The sequence below is a fragment of the Myripristis murdjan genome, chromosome 7, assembly GCF_902150065.1.
Source record: "Myripristis murdjan chromosome 7, fMyrMur1.1, whole genome shotgun sequence".
In the NCBI taxonomy this organism is placed as follows: Eukaryota; Metazoa; Chordata; class Actinopteri; order Holocentriformes; family Holocentridae; genus Myripristis; species Myripristis murdjan.
Genome location: NC_043986.1, coordinates 10,175,402 through 10,192,535, shown reverse-complemented (window position 1 = coordinate 10,192,535; position 17,134 = coordinate 10,175,402). Strand labels below are relative to the sequence as shown.

Below are 17,134 nucleotides of genomic sequence, written 5' to 3'. Positions count from 1 at the left end.
CCTGGCATCCAGGACACAGATTGACCGGCCACAGCCACAGGACGCTGGCACTAGAATAGTCTCAATGGCTGGAATGACTTGATAATATTACCCTGAGGGACAATAAAGCGTATCTTATCTGGCGATGTGGGCCTCCTGTGGCTATTATAAGACCACTCTTGGGATGGTAAGGACTCCTTTTAGGATGAACAAGGCTGGTAGACTTAAAGTTTAATCATGCATAGCCTTAATATTTAGAAAAAAAAAAAAAAAAGAAAGAAAAAAAAATCCACACCAGTGAACTCATATTGATCAGTTGTGAATAGTGCTGAAACCAATCGACAGAACATTAATTATAATTTCCATACTTTTTTTGCTCATTTTAATCATTTGTGGATTAAAAATCCCAAGCATTTGCTAATTATGACCTCACTAAGATTGCTAGGATGCAAAGATTTGTATACTTTTCTCCTTTTATATCATTTAAAGTACACTAAAGTACACTTTTTTGAGATTTGAGATTTCACTCTTCTAACTTCCCATGAGCAAATGTCATTTTTTTTTACACTTAATACACCAAATGATTTATTGATTAATCAAAAAAAAAAATAATTGATGGTTTGATTTACTGTGAAAATAACCATTAGTTGCAGCTCTAGGCCTGAATATGGAGGCATATTATGGGAATAATGTAGGTTTGGAAATACCTGTCTGATTTTGAGCTTAGCTATCTGTTAAAAAGGTTTTTGTGTCTGCTTCCTGTATAAGGGTATCTCCAAAGCAGATGCTTTGCATTTCCTGTGTCATGGATCCGGCGTGTCCAATCAGGCCTGAACATGGCTGCTTCCTGTCCCAAGCCAGGACACGGAGAGATGATCTTATCACCAGGGGACACATCAACCAACAGAGCATAGGGGTTTATAGGATTACAGGAGGTTGTACTAGTGTTATATCTGTCATAGTGTAAAGCTCATGATACTGTATGGATACGCCCCAGAAGATGCACTGAATTAATGCTGTGGCAGTTGGTCTTTCTGTGCAGATGGCACAGTCACAAACCCTTGACCCCATCGTGGTGGAAATTCAATCAAGGAATCCCAAGTGCACACAATGTATGTGAAGCACCAGCAATCGTGTGTGCATGCTGTGCATTTGTCCTCATGTCATTCCTGTGTGTGTGATATCCTTTTGAATCCATGTTATCAGGAGTCTCTGGAATCAAGCTTGGCTCTAATATAACCAGGGCAGGACTGGGGGGGAAGGCTGAGGCAGAAAAAATTGCAGGAAAGTATTCCCTTTGATAAGCCGGCCAAGAAGCCTTTGATTAAAGTTGGTCTCAGCAGGAGCCCTCACTAGGTCCTCTGTGGCATGACCATGTCCAATCACTGGCTATCAACAGGCTGCAGTAATTACAGCCATCTAGTCATTAGCCAGGGACCCACCTGGAATTCCTCATTACAGGGGGTGGGATGGAGCCAACGGGGGTCGGGGTTTAGGCTGGGCCTTTAATCAAACACTTCCCTCCCCTTGACTGATATGCCACACCCCACCTCAATCCACACAGAATCAGCCTTTGTTAGCAGCATAGATTCTATTATGATGGTCCCAGTGTTTCTCAGCTCATGCAAGGGCCAAGAGAAGCGATGTTGTGTGTGTGTGTGTGTGTGTGTGTGTGTGTGTGTGAATAACACCAGACAGGTTATGACAGCAGCACAACGGAACTCACTCACTATCTGCTCAGTCACACTGATTAGTTCTGCTCTGTCTGCACTATCTAGTCTCTCTCTCTCTCTCTCTCTCTCTCTCTCTCTCTCTCTCTCTCTCTCTCTCTCTCTCTCTCTCTCTCTCTCTCAGCTTCTATCTGTCTGGTTGAAAAAAAAGCATAGATTCCCAGTGTCATACTAATGCACCATATATTTCATATGAACATCTGTTTTTATAATAATAAAGCAATATACACAAAGTTATACAAGCAAGCTGGAGAGCAGAGAAATCAAATCTGTCTGATGTTGTGGTTATGTGCGCGCAGAGCGACAGTCCAGGCCCTCTTCCTCCCGACAGCAGTTTGCTGTCTTTTAACACTGAAACCCGGAGTAAGCTGTATAATCTGAATAGTGGGAGTGCTCTTCTCTCTCCTCGTGTCAGCCAGTGTAGTGCAGTCTCATCCGCAGATGAGAAACGAAACAACACTTTACAATTTAAATAAATCACTTTAAACATCTCTTGTTTTTTACAGTTCCATTCAGAGCTCTAATGACGCATCTGTCTGTCCATCTGTCCATTTGTCCGTCCATCCATCCATTTGTCCATCCTGTGTCCACCTCTCCCGTCCTCTGTCTGGTCCTCTGTTTGACCACACAGAGCCAAACCTACCCATTGATGTCTGCTGTCCACATTGATGTCCACTGTCCACTGAGAAGAGGACTGTGTCCACTTCTCAAAGTGCACTTGTTAAGCTACTTCCCACTGTCCAACCAAGCATTTATTTTGGTATATAAAATAGTGTATTTCCCCCCAAAAATATGTTAATTATGTGAGTATATGATATTGTTGTAATAATACTGGATATGTTTGAAGGCTCAGTTAATGTAAAAATGTGTTTTTAAAGCATCTTGAAAGCAGCAAACCATTTTTTTTTTTTTTTAACCCAGAACAACATGCTAGAAAATGGCCTCCTGGACTCAATCTTTGATAAAAAGCTAAAGCAGCCCACCTCCCAAACTTCACTGAGAGCTCACAAACCTCAGTGTCCATTACCAGATCCCGTTCCAGCACTGAATGGTAAAAGGGAATTCTGGGATCTGTAGTTCAGTCACAGGGGCGTTCACGGAGACGGGCTGATGGCTATTGTATTCATATTGATGGGTACTGAGTTCTAGTGCTTTCACAGAGACAGGTAGAAAAGCCATGCAATGAGGAACCGAGATGAGGGTCGAGGGGTGGGGGCACAGAGCAGTTTAGGACACGCTTTCCCAGAATGCCATGTTCCACAGGATGTCCTGCAAAAGGGGAAGGGGTGGGGCTGCACTGGAGGAGGCGGCTCGTCAGGTCTGGTCCAACCAATCGGCTCGTTTGGGCGCCTTGCATGTGTGTATGTCCACAGCTTCCTCACAGTCCTTACATTCCACAGCACAGCACCATTTGAACTTGCACTCACACTTGGTGATTCGCTTGACCCGCGTGGTGTCGTATCCCCGCCCACAGCACATGACCTCACAGCCGTCGGTGCCGCGTGACGTCTTGTTGCAGACCCGCCCGGCCGTGCCAAGGGAACCTGCACACCAAAAAGATGAGATACTCATAACTGCTCTTTTACACAGTTTTAAATCGTTTTATACTTCACATTTTCACCATTCCAGTGAGCAAGGTTCTAGTTCTGTTTGTATTCTCAAAGATGTAAATTTGTGAAACATTTTCAGTCAAAATCATTAAAGGCCAGTAGATGACAGGGCTCGATATGTGATGTCAGTCCCCAACTTCACACTTGTTTCAATGCATCTGCAACAGTGTGCCAACCAGCAGTGCCAAGTGTTTAGAGCTACTCAGGTTAACTATTACCAAATGCAGAGGCGTGTTGTCTGTGTCTTGTGTGTGAATGTCATCCCCACAGAGATTAGGGCTGGTGTTTGGTGGGAGAAGCTCCCTGTTTGAACTGCTACCTATCACAACAAGCTGCCCATAGAACAACAGACCCACACACACAACTATGCACTGTTGGTAGAGTGGCCTATAGTTACACTGCCTTTCCCAAGCCACTGCTCCCTTTGAAGCCTCAGCCCCCTGTGTATGTGTGTGTGTGTGTGTGTGTGTGTGGGTGTGTGTGTGTGTGTGTGTGTGTCAGGGTTAAATGGACAGTGGAGCGTGACAGACAGACAGGCTCTCACACTCGGAGGCCCACTCTGCCCTCCAGCTACGCTTAGTTCAGACACGGAGAGAGAGAGCGAGAGAGAGAGAGAGAGAGAGAGAGAGAGAGGGAGAGAGAGAGACTCTGACAGACAGAAAGAAGAGATTTTTTTTTTTTTTTTTTTTTGAAAAATGAGATGCTTGTGTCCCTAGGCTGTGGATTCCACTGGGAGGGGGAGGATGGACCAAGAGAGATGCAGACAAAGGGAAGGAGGGAGAGCAAGAGGTGGACAGAGCATCGATCTGTGTGAATGATGGAGGTGTTGCCTCATATCCAAAAAGTCTGTAACATGTTGTCAACCAAACAAGCTAAAATAGTCACAACTCATCTGGTGCATTGCCTTAAAAAATGGTCGAAAGAAGTTTTCTATCTTCTGACTTCCAACCATGGGTTTGTGTGTGTGTGTGTGTGTGTGTGTGTGTGTGTGTGCTGTTAGAGACTGACAGAGGTCAGGTGGTCAAAGAAACGACCATGTCCCCAGGGTACAAGGATATTAGCTTCCAGAGACATCACAGGGGAGGCCTGCTGTGTTATTTAGCTAACACCACACACCATACACACACACACGCACACACAAAGACACTAGTCAAGCATGAACATACACACAACATACACACAGGAGCCCTAAAATGTGACACAGTCGGAGCAATCCATCAACATCCATGAGAAACTGTCTCTCTGTGTCCAGGTCTTTCCATCTCTCGCATTTCTCTCCTCCTGTCTACCTTCTACACTGTCTCTCTCTCTCTCTCCCTCTCTCTCTCTCTCTCTCTCTCCCTCTCTCTCTCTCTCTCTCTCTCTCTCTCTCTCTCTCTCTCTCTCTCTCTCTCTCTCTCTCTCTCTCTCTCTCTCTCTCTCGGCTTACCCACCTGCTGCTTTGTCCTGCAGGCAGTAGTCTGGAGAGTTCTCAAAGTAGACCAGGTCGTTCTTGGTGGCCTTCCTGAAGGCTTTGTTGGCCACAGCGAATCCTGTCCCGTCCTGATTCATGGTCACCTCGATGGCCCCATTATATTTCCGCCTCAGGTAGTCGCCTGTCTTCCTGAAATCTGACATGGCCATCCAACACGTCCGCAGCGTGCACGAGCCGCTCACGCCGTGACACTTACACTCCAGCTTCATAAAACGTTTCACTGCCTGCAGAAAAAGAGGAGGGGGGTATTGTATTATTGTGTTGTGCTGCATAAATTCACCCATTGTAGATGCTTGTTTTTTGTGTGCTTGCTGCACTTCACTGCACGACTGCTCTTCCTTCAGCTGGGCAGGGTTATATTTGGAGGACATGGTTCTGGAGGTAAAAATGTCATGGTAACACTTTACAATAAGAGTACAACAATTAACGTTAGTTAACGATAGTTAACCCAATAAAGCCTGAACTATGAAAGAACTGGCAGAAAATTCCAATTTTTTGAAATTGAACCCTTTATTTAGTCCTATAACAAAATATATATATTAAAAAAAATTAAAAAATATGTTATTACACAACCTTTTAGATGTATGATATATGATATGTATTTGAAGTGCTAGTGGTATGGTCCAGGGTGAACAGGGGAAGTGTTCAAAGGTATACAACAGTATTTTGGTCAAGTATTGATTAAACTGAAAACGAAAAACTGAATTGAAAATGTGTATCATATATGATACAAATGGCTTTATAGGGTTAATGCCATAATGGTTAATTAACTGTTAGTTAATGATTATTATGGCATTTACTAATGTTAATAATATCTACAATAACCCTTAAATAACATATAAATTAATACCTTAGCATGAACAGCATTAGCAAATGATTCTCAGACACATTAGTTAATGATTAGTTAACTGTCACTTATGTTTATTACCTGTTACTTAATGTTTATTAATGCATTAACTAACGTTAATTGTTGTACTCTTATTGTAAAGTGTTACCAATGTCATTAATTTTCCCAAATGCAATGATATGTGAGGTCCCATTTGAGGATTTCCAATACTTGGAAGGGGCATGAAAGTCGTTTGGTTGAATCATCAACACAAATAAATGGCAGCTGCATTGAAATAATTCAGGTTCATTGAAAAAAGTCAAAAATACAAGAATGTGTACATAAAAACTTCAGGAGATAAAGCAGCTAAAAATCTGCTGCCTGTGCCGGTGAAGTTGAACTTCATAGTTTGGACCAGACGCCGTGCAGACATGCTTGGATCATTTCAGGAACTATTGTGCAGTGTTTTGTGCCCGAATGCAACAGAATAAAATGTTGAGTATAATGTGTCTTCACCACAGTAACACACTTGGGCGCTGCAAGCATTTAAAACACGATTGCTCCAATTTAAAAGATTTAAAACTGATCACCATAACATAACCCTAAAGAGATTCTGTGCTGAATAAAATTGTGATCATTGTTAAAAGTAAAATTGCATGCCAAGCAATAATAGTATTGAGGAAAAATACTTTTGGAACCTGCAGCTAATCCCTGTCCACCACTTTCTACAGATCCATGGGATTTCTAAAATGGCCACACCATATGTGCGTGGATTGTATGTGTCCTCCCATGCCGTGCAAACACACACTTACAGTTCTGCCACAGCGGTTGTTGTGTAGGTTCATGAGCGCCCGTGCATCTCGAACAGTCTTCTCCTTAGCGTCGATGAAGGCTTTGGCAAACTTTATCCCATAATTAATATTATCGCTGCAGCCACCCCAGTCAAACTCTCCTCGGTCGTCACTAGCTCTCCCGCGCTTGTGAGGGTCGCAGTTACACGTCTTGAGCTCCCCCTGGCTGCAGGCGCGGGTAAGAGCATACACCACGCCCGCCGAGGAGATGGCGTAGACAAACGCTGCTTCACGGCTGCCTGAGAAAGGAAGGGGGAAAGAAATAAGGAAAGAGGTTAACATGCGTACGCACACACATATGCTGCCATGACCAGGCCTGGATGCGAGCCATCAGGGCGTGATGGTGCAGCTGACGGGGGCACATCAGGCCTGGTGTGGAGTATAGAACAGCTCTGTTTAAATATTATCATGGAAATAATCCTCGCAGCGGGGCTCTCCTCTGTTCACATAAATTGTTTAAAGACAGACACAGTGATACCCCATTAATCAGAGCCAGGATGATGTCATGACAGCATTATCTACCACTGCTGTTCTTAACTTTTCTCTTCTGGTCTCTTTAGTTCCTTACAACATGACTCATCTACCGTATGGCCAAATTCGTACAGCACAATAAAAGCCCCCGAAAAGCAAAATGACAGAGAACTGAGTTGAGTCATGAGAGTTTGTTCGTGGCAGTGTTAGTTTAGACAAGTGACAATGTGACTAAACCGTTCGTCAAACACCCCCTATTTTTCCAAGCAAATGATCATGACAAAGACTGACGAAAACAACCTGAAAAACAGTAAGACTAAATTCCTTGTAGTGAAAGTGGACGACAATGCCACAAAACAAAAGAATGTCATGAAACAAAAGCATCGGTTACTGAGCAAAGCTTGTTTTCTCTTGTATCGCAGGCCAACTATATCCATGCACAGCGGATAATACTTTGCAGATCATGAACTGCAGCTCTGCTATTGGCAACATTTGCTTTCCCACTGACTGTCTTTTGCACACTACAATGGAATAACACTTTCTCAACTTACAGCACCAAATATATGTTTACCTATTCACAAATCTGTGACTGTTAAAGGGTAAGGTTCAGAGAGTATTACGTATAATACAACCAAGCAACAAGGACTATAATGAGAATGACTGAATTATTATTATCATGACAAAATTAAAATGACACTAGATAAACTAATAGACTCAGAGATTTAGTTTACTCAATAGTAACTAAACTAATTCCAAATGAAATTACTGGCATGTGACTCAACTATTAGTCACACTGTCACAAAAGGCTAAGACAAGACTAAATCCAAAAATGTGTGACCAAATTAACACAGGCCTGTGATGAGTCATAATAATAACATCGTCTTTTCTTAGTGGGCACAGTCGTGATTTTAACTGGGCTTTAAAAAAAAAAAAAAGAAAAAAAGAAAAAAAACTCACAACACTTATTTATGATAAGAAAGGCCAGAGGAGTGTTAACATGCATCCATCTCAAAACAGTGCAAATAAGTGCACACTGCAAATTCACTGTGCAAAACTATCTGATTGGCCCAGGGCCAGAATAGCTTGTGTGATCCGACCTGCTTGCTCTGTATTCACTGGAACGTCCCATTTCGTCTTTGGGCTGGGGGGGTGGGGGTGGGGGGGTCGCAGGGGTGCATGCAGTTCCCTCTGCATGCACCCCTCTGGGTGTTGGTCATCACTCAACCTGCGCTGTTTGTCTGACGGCGAGAATATCTCTCTAAATATTTATATCTACATTACTGTTTATTCCTCTCCACCACACACACGCACACTCACAAACACACACACACACACACACACACACACAGCCTGTATATCTGTGTCTGCTACTTGTTTCCATGCATCGTCAGCCCCCACACATACTTAGGATGGCTGAGAGAGGGACAATAACAACCCAAGGAGAGTCAGTGACGTCAGACGCTTTAACTTCTCCGAGTCAAACACCTGATTGCTGGATGTTCTGCAGTCCATATCCACATGACCCACAGTCAACCCCTGCGGTTTCTTCGAAACATTTTGGCTCTGCACAAATATAAAGAAATCAAAGACAAAGCACCATCCAAACGCATGATATAGAGGCCATAATAAAAGTAATCCGACTTTTTACAGTATGCACTGCATGTGACAATGAATTACAGATGCAGTGCACCTCCACCTATGAGAGTTATTGTTAGTTTTGTTCTCCATTCAGAAATCAGAGGGCAGCTGCAGTGATCAAGCAACCAGCTGACTGACAGATATGGGTCACTTCTGCTTTACAACATTACATCGAGAACAGCCTAATGTCGTGCTAAAGCAGAGTAGGTGCAAAATAATGCATGATGGGTAACTTTTCCCTTGGAAAATGTCAGCTGATTCCAAGACATCAATTTAGCCTGGCTCACAGGTCTTTGGTTTCTTATTTAATATCCAGTGGGCTACTGAACAGTGCCTGTCCTTCTCTTATGTAGTAAATGTTCATAATTCAGACTGTCTGCAGTAATAAAACCCCTCATAAGGAGGAGTTAAGTACACACTGGCTATGAAGATGGGGGAAAATATCTATGTGTCCATGCACGTGTAGAAGTGTCTGTGTGTATGAATCTGCTACAGAGCAGCGGAGTCTGGCAGGAGTGGAAAAACAAAATGACGAAAAGCCCGCGTCCCCCAGCTTGTGTTTATTGACGAGGCGCAAGGCATTACAACAGTCCATTAGTGACTATAAACACGGAGCATCGTATACGTGAGTATGAAGAGGAGAGATGGTAGAGGCGAGAGAGTGAGTAGAGAAAAAGAGAAAGAAGCGAGGGGGAGAAAACGGAGACAAACTGAGATAGCAACGGACAGGGTTTCGGGTCCAGCACCTAACCTAGACAGACTTTGTCCACACAGTCTGTCATCAGGCGCACACACACATAAGGACTTACTCCGCTGCATGACTCGTCCAAACACGGTGTGGTCGCGGTCCAGTGTGCTGCAGTTCCAGCGATGGTGTCTGAACTGGTGCTGGCACTCTCTGATCCATTCCTTGGCGCCCTCGCCGATGGACTGCATAATGTCTGGGTAGCGCTGGCAGAGCTGCCGCTGCTTGTTCACCAGCCCTGGGATGTTGTCGCAGATCACACGGGCACCCAGTGCACCGATGTACCTGAAAGTCACAGGAAACAGAAGAAAATTCTAGGCGACTCTAGACCTATTTCACACCAACACCTGTCATTTTTCATGATTCCTAAGCTTCACCTGAACTGGACTTGAGTCACTGTGCGTAAACGGTCACATGTATGCACTGCTGTATAACTGTCAGTAAAATGACCCTTTCATAGGGTCATTGATTTTGGACATACATGCATGTGGACACAAACGCACACAAAAGTATTGGTGAATGAGAGTGGTAGCAGTCCTGTGTGAGTCAGAGTTCACTACACTTAACAGTTTAAGGTTTGCAAGGAGGAGGGGGGTTGGAAACCATTTACTCTGCCCTCCAAATAAATAAGCACTTAACCTCTCCCTACAAGACCTGCGCGTGTGTGTGTGTGTGTGTGTGTGCGCGCGCGCATGTGTGTATGAGAAAAAGAGTGTGTGAGGTTGTGCGTGTGTATTTAAACGTTTCCCAATGGGGTGCATTTGAGCTGAAATCGTGTCGTCAGAAATCAAAGCAAGACGTCAGGAGCCTCCAATAAACCCTGTCAGACTCAGACCCCATTTATTCTCTCTCTCTCTTTCTCACACACACACACACACACACAGACTCATCTTACTGAATGTTCCCTTCATCCCACGCTCTTTCCCACCGACTTACTGTAATAGAAGGGACTTTTATAGTTTCTCATTAAGGTAAATTCTGCATTGAACTTACTCAGAATATGGTCTGTGTTAAAGCATATCTGATCATTCACATGCATATTCGCCTGTGTGTGTGTGTGTGTGTGTGAGTGGGACCCCTTGCAGCTTGGTGGCGGCAGGGGCTTTGTCGGGTCAGTGAGGGGAGGTCAGGACATGTAGCTGTGTGGTCGTGTTTTATGAGGCTGGGCAAAAGGATGGAGACTGGAGGCTCTCTGCTCCCCAGAGTGGGATTAGAGCGGAGAAATAAGAACAAGAGTGCTCATCAAAGGAAAGAGCCATGGCAGCAATTGACACGTCATCCTCTCTTTTCTCCATCTCTCTCTCTCTCTCTCTCTCTCTCTCCCTTTCTTTTTCTCTTTCTTTCTGCAAGTGAGGAGTACTTGTGGGTTTTTTTAGATCCGTAAATCATTATCCACAGGTCTAAAACAACATGCTGTAAAGCCCCTCGGCTACACTGACAGGGGAAATACAAGCAGGCAGACAAATTGTGAGGTGGGACGCTGCTATTTTCTGCTGACTTTTTGACAGTTTTTCCAATGTGGCATTGGCCACTTGCTGCCCTGTCATTTACTCAACACACGGCTCAATACACTTGGCACATTCGTTCAATAATCTCATCTCTATCCCCTCTTTTTTTCTGGAATTATCAGTAAGAGATCACATCATTGTAATCTCGGGATTTCCCCTTCAAAGATTAGCCAAGGATTATTAAGCCAGCGGGTCAACTGCCTAATGAGAAGCAAGGTTTAATGAAATCATTTTGCTTTAATGTAACAGATGAAATGGTTGAAGGGAACTTGGCCATATAAAACAGAAGCCAAACTTGCAATTGCCTGCTTGGATGGACACACACACACACACACACACACAAGATTTTTTTTACTGTAACTTTAAACCCTAATTATTTTCCCCATTCAGGCTGTTACTTTCGATGAATTATTGGAGGCAATAGATGTTCATTTTTCATAACATTTATCACAAAGATTCAAAGCCACACTGTGAAAATAATCACTCAAACCGAGAGAAACGTGGTAAATGCAGTCTCTACACACATTTATAACACTTTGGATTTTTGTGGTTTACTTTCTATTTGACTTTTTAGGAAACATGTAGCTCAGATGGACAACAGGAAATCATTGCATTTCATATGTCTGTTAAATTTATCATCAAGAAAAAAAAAACAAAACAAAACATAGGCCTAGTGAAATCCCATCAAAGCCAATAACATCCAGTCAAAGCCCTTACATACACACACACACACACACACACACATACACACACACACACTCATCCCACTACTCCCCATAACATTTAATCTACACAAACTATTAGGCATTCCATCACCCCCATACCCACCCACACACCGACTCTTCTATAAACACACTCACACACATGGACATTTTCACGTATGTTATTGCGCAGGCAATGAGATATTTTCACCTCTCACCTATGCTCTATGGCTGGTTTGAGGTATTTTACTGAAGTCATTGCTTCATTTGTGCGTGCGTGTGTGTGTGTGTGTGTGTGTGTGTGTGTGTGTGTGTGTGTGTGTGTGTGTGTGTGTGTGTGTGTGCGTGCGTGCGTGCGTGCGAGCGTTTGGTGGTACCTGGTGAATTAATGACTGTTCTGCCTTGCCGAATGCAGGCTCCAGCTGAGCTGAACACGCGCGCAGCCAACAGCGCCGACATAAATTACATTTATCGCTCTATTATTATTGCTCAATATGGCAGGCCAACAACTGACACGAAGAAAATGCATTTTTCGAAATAAAATCTTAGTGAGGCTTGACTCGTATTCACAAACTCATAATTTAGGTTATTTGCTACAGAAAATTAATGCTGTATCATCTTTCTTATTTTGGGGAGGTATGCAATATGGGCCTAATGAAATTATCTCAAAATATTGGTTCAAAAGGGAGGAAAGCACTGTTTTTGTTCGTAGTCACGAAGCCTTAAAATAATAGGAAAATGCACCCACAAATAAATTTAAATTTTCTTTGTCATCAATCATACGCCTTTAATAAATTGCAACAGTTGAAAAATATAAAATGATCTGACTAAGAACAATATTAAGGAAGATATTCGACAAATATTGCCACTAACTGCGCGGAGTTGGGCTACTGGCAGTGGTGTTGGAGAAATTCTCCGTTTGTGCATGATCATAAATTAATTGATGCGGGCCCTCTACACATAATGGCCTTGCTGGAAGAACACTGGTCCGAATTAATTGGAACAGGCATTGCTTTTAGGGGGAAAGGGTTGTTAAAATAGTCCTCATAACTTAAATTCGTTGGCATTCTCTGCAATTCTAACGAAAGATCGAGGGCTAGGCTGTAGTCCCAGATCCGCTTCATTAAGATAAAAGATGAATAACAGCCGCATCGTTCAAACGCGTGGGATGCCATTTTTATTCCCTTCTCTACTCAATTAAACATAGATAGGCCTATAATAAATTCTGGTTAATATTTAGGCTGTTCAATATATTATAATAATAATACTATATAATAATAATAATAAATGTAAACGTAAAATAACAATAAATGTAAATGCTTTATTTAAGAAACACTTTTTAGAGTCAGACTGTATGCTATACATTTTTAAGATAAAAGATGATATATAATTCAGGTCCCATAAATCTTAGCGGCAAGCAAGGAGGCCTATAGGTGTGATGGGTGCAGACATGCACGGAGGCTACTCACCACCATGACGAGTCCACCCGGGGGGTCACCAGCAGCAGCAGCAGGAGACACGCACAGTATATCCGCGAACTGGCACCGGGGCTTTGGCATGACGATGCCCGCGATGAGTGTCTCCCTCCCGGTGAACCAAAGCCTTCCATCCGGGCTGCCCGTAAGCTCTGAACCTTGTTTAAACCCAGCATGGCTATGCCCTTTTTATCCCCAAGGAGTTCCAGAGTAATTTCAGATTTCAGAGGAAAATGCCCAGGTTTGGTCGATAAAGTTTGATGTAAAGTGTGCTAAGCAACCATCCAGCAGGCCTCATTATCCAGTGCGTCGCTCCTCGTTTCGCGGCTGTCAGGAGTTTGAGGAGCGCTTCTTCGGTGCCATGTGCGCACCAGACTCTCCACTGGGCGTTTATGGCTCGCTGCAGGAGGTGTACCTGAGGATACGGGCAACAAGTGTTGGCTCGTTCACCTCTCGGGGCGGCCAGTCATCTCCCCAAATGCCTATCCTTGTTCTTAGCTTAGGTCGGAAGCCAGGAATACCATCCAAATCAAACCGCGGAGCCGCGGGTGGTAGGCACTAGAGTCGCTGCGGTTCTGCCTCCGCTGGATCGGATACTTGCGGCGGCGCTCTCCTTTATCAGTGCGCGGAGGATAAAGTCACAGGCGCTGAGCTGAGGGGGAGAGAGAGAGAGTGTATGTGTGTGAAAGTGTCTGGCTGTGTGAGGGAGGGAGAGAGAGAGAGAGAGAGAGAGAGAGAGAGAGATGGGGGGCGGGGGGGGGACGAGGGAGGGCTCGCTGCTGACAGCTCCTCGCGCCCATTGGGTAAATGTATAGGGGTTATAGAGTTTGAGTAGGAAGGAGATATCCACGGCAGGGATGGATGGACACAGGTCTGTGCCCGTGTGTGTGTGTGTGTGTGTGTGTGTGTGTGTGTGTGTGTGTGTTTGTGTGTGTGCGTGCGTGGGTGCGTGCGTGCGTGGATATGAGTGTGTGTGTTCCTTTCCTCGTTGGTGGTGGGTCGATGTCGGACAGTCCTGAGGTGGACAATTCACCTGTAAGCACACTGATTGAAATTATTATAATTATCATGCCCTAATTGTGCAGCCAAAAAACTGGGTTTTCGAGACACTGACATTAAGACTATCTGTCTTTTCATTTATGTATTTAATGGTTAATGAGAGCAAATTGTAGAACAACAACTGATGCTGGAAATTGAATAGTTAATACTAATAATAACAGTGAGAATTGTTGTTTTATATAGAATCTATTGTCTTTGCCAGTAATAATGAATTAACCACAATAATCTTATTTATGATATACTGTATGTGGTGTATGTCTATATGATTTGTGCACCAGCAACCCCCCTCATGTTATATATTGGACCCCCCACTAAACACACACATATAGGCTTGCCTCTGAGATCACAGACGTTGCTGCGTATTGCAAACAGTATTGCAAATTATTAAATAAATCCCCAACATGATTTGTGAAAAATGAAAGCAAAGTATTTGTTATGCCTGCAGCCACCACCTAAAACACAGCAGAAGAAGTGAAAATCAGAGAAAAAAAAAAAAAAAAAAGAGGGAACGTGGGACTGGGAGAACAGAGCTAAATCGTCCAGTGGAACAGCACTGTGGCTTAAATATGAACCACATGTGCCGTGTAACAGAGAGTGCTGAGACAGCGCTGCAGAAAAGCATGAAACAGACACACACACACACACACACACTAATAGTGTGGCAGTAGAGCAACCATCCTTACCTTCTTTCCCATGAGTGTGTCTTCAGGTTGTCTGCTGGTTTGGCAGCACGCTGTTGTCTATCATCCAACCCCTGATGTTGCTCCTTGTCCTTGAATGGTTCCTTACAGAAGAACTTACAGTCAAGTAAACTCAAAGCTTTCACAAACTTAAAAAACATTGTCTTACTTGCTTCCAGACACTAGTTCATGTTATACTATTTTTGTCGCCACAGACTTACAGTTCTCGAGAGAGTTTGTGATTCTGGATTAAGAATGCCACAGTTGATTCAGCTGACCCAGTAATACTAACAAACAAGTAAACAAATCGGCAAATCCTTGTCGGAATTGAAACTATTAGAATTAACTAGCTGTCGCAAACTGCTATTTCATCAAAAGCCTGAGAAAACAATTATGGTGTTTATGCTAAAGCTGCTGTTAAAGCTAAGCCTCTTTTAGAGACATTTGTATTTCTGCTTAGAGCTCGGCAGGCAGGCATATACAGTCTGCTGTCAAACATTTTCAGAGATAGGCAGGCACACTCATGCACAAACACACACAGACTACAGAGTGGGTACAAGTGTGTGAGAGGCCGTGAGGTGAGGGGAAGGGAGCTAAGCTCTGGTGAATATTTGTGTGCTGCAGCTTAGCTCACGATTTCTGCTAAATCAAAAGGAATTAGGGAAGCACAAACACCATTGAGTTATGCTCTCTCTCATGGGGCTGGAGCTGGAACAGACTCTCTCTTGCTCGCTTTCTCTCGCTTTCTCTCTCATTCTCTCTCTCGCTCCGTCTGTGAACTTGACCCCAGCTTTCTCTTCATAAACAATAACAGAGTCAAGTGGCTCCTTGTCAGTTGGATGAAAAGTTTGCCCTGATGTACAGGGTCCAATCTGGCAACCATCTCCCCAGAGGAAAAGTACTGGTGGGGGTTGCCATGTTTGAACGCTGCACTGAGGTGACGGAGGGATAAGGGTGAGATTTAGAGAGGCAGGGGTTTTTTGGCTAATCCAGTTGATTTCTGTGTTGATACATTATAATCACTCAGGATTATTTTTGAAAGAAAAGTTGCAGGGAAGCTGTGTAATGGGTTGAATGAATCAAGGGCGAGACAGAAGCACGCGGTGTAGGTGGAAGAGTTGGACTAATGGCCAAGTAATGTGTCCCCTGTGGGGCTTATACTGTGGGCTGTCACCAGCCGGGCCAGAGATGAGCTCAGCGTCTATTCCCATTCCCAGCAGGGAGGACAGCCTGGCCCGGCTCCCACACAGATGGGACACACAGGGGAGTCAACACAGGGGGGCACAAGGGGAACAAAAACAAGTAGCAGGTAGACAGAGGAACAAAGTGGGAGACAGGTGAACAGAGACAAAATAGAGAAAACTTGGATGGGTCACTTTGTTTGCCTTGATTCTGCCATATCCCATGATAAATCTTTATTTTAATTCCTGCAAGATGTTTTATTGGAGAATGAAAGTAGATATTGCAACCATCCTCACCCTTGTTTGTCTCACTGTATCTGCCTTTACTCCAAAAGGATTTTTTTTTTTAAAAAAAAAGCATATAATAACATATCTATGTATTATTTTAGTTTAGACAACGATGATCTGTCTATCTGCCCATATGTATGTTCTGTGTAGACATAAATGAACTGAAGAGATTTTGATCAAGCTTCATTGAAGCATGATGATAATGCTTTAGAGAATGGAAAATAACAGCAAAATCTTAACCTGCTTTCTGCAGCTTGGGATAAAAATGCCACCATAAGAGAAATGATTCATCACTGCAAAGGCCAAACACAGTAGTTATTTCATGCAGGGATATTATCCGTATTTATTTTTGGGGTTCATTTGATACCATCACAATTTGTGTGGACGTGTGTGTGTGTGTGTGTGTGTGTGTGTGTGTGCACACGAGCACACGCAGGTGTATGTGAAGAGATAATTTAAGTGTGTTTTATAGTCATGAGGATAACAGGGCCAGGCTTGATTGTCTGTCTAGATAATAATCAGCTGAAAATCCAGTAGCATTATCTATAAAGCTAATGAAAGGTCAAAACACAACACAGACCCTAAAAATACCTCCATCCTCTTGGGACAGGCAAACCACAATGTGTGTGCATATGTGTGCGTGCGTCTGCGCACGGTCGTACACGCCGACCAATCGGCTCTGTGATAATTTATTGTCCTGTAAATTTAGATCTGCTGACAGAGATGAAGTGCCTTGAACAAACTCAGTGGCACTGGAACTCCAGGAACGTCTGCAACTTGGGTCCGGTTCTCAGAAAAGGTGTCAGGGCCTGTGGCTGATTGCTTTCCAGTGGCAACTCCCGATTCAAAAGGGGTAGAAGAATGGCATGCAAATCGAGAGAAAGTTTGTGCATGCATAGATGCAAAAATGCACACACA

The 17,134-nt window shown here is 43.6% G+C and overlaps 1 protein-coding gene across 1 annotated transcript; it reads right to left on the bottom strand.

The window, feature by feature from the left end:
- Window positions 1-3,023: 3,023 nt before the first annotated feature.
- On the bottom strand, window positions 3,024-13,184 carry LOC115361930 (protein Wnt-2b-A). The gene is made up of 5 exons (XM_030055648.1): window positions 13,003-13,184; window positions 9,389-9,609; window positions 6,432-6,709; window positions 4,753-5,017; window positions 3,024-3,253 (listed from the first exon to the last, which is right to left on the bottom strand). Exons 1-5 carry the CDS (start codon window positions 13,182-13,184, stop codon window positions 3,024-3,026), a joined length of 1,176 nt encoding a protein of 391 aa, XP_029911508.1.
- Between the last annotated feature and the right edge of the window lie 3,950 nt (window positions 13,185-17,134).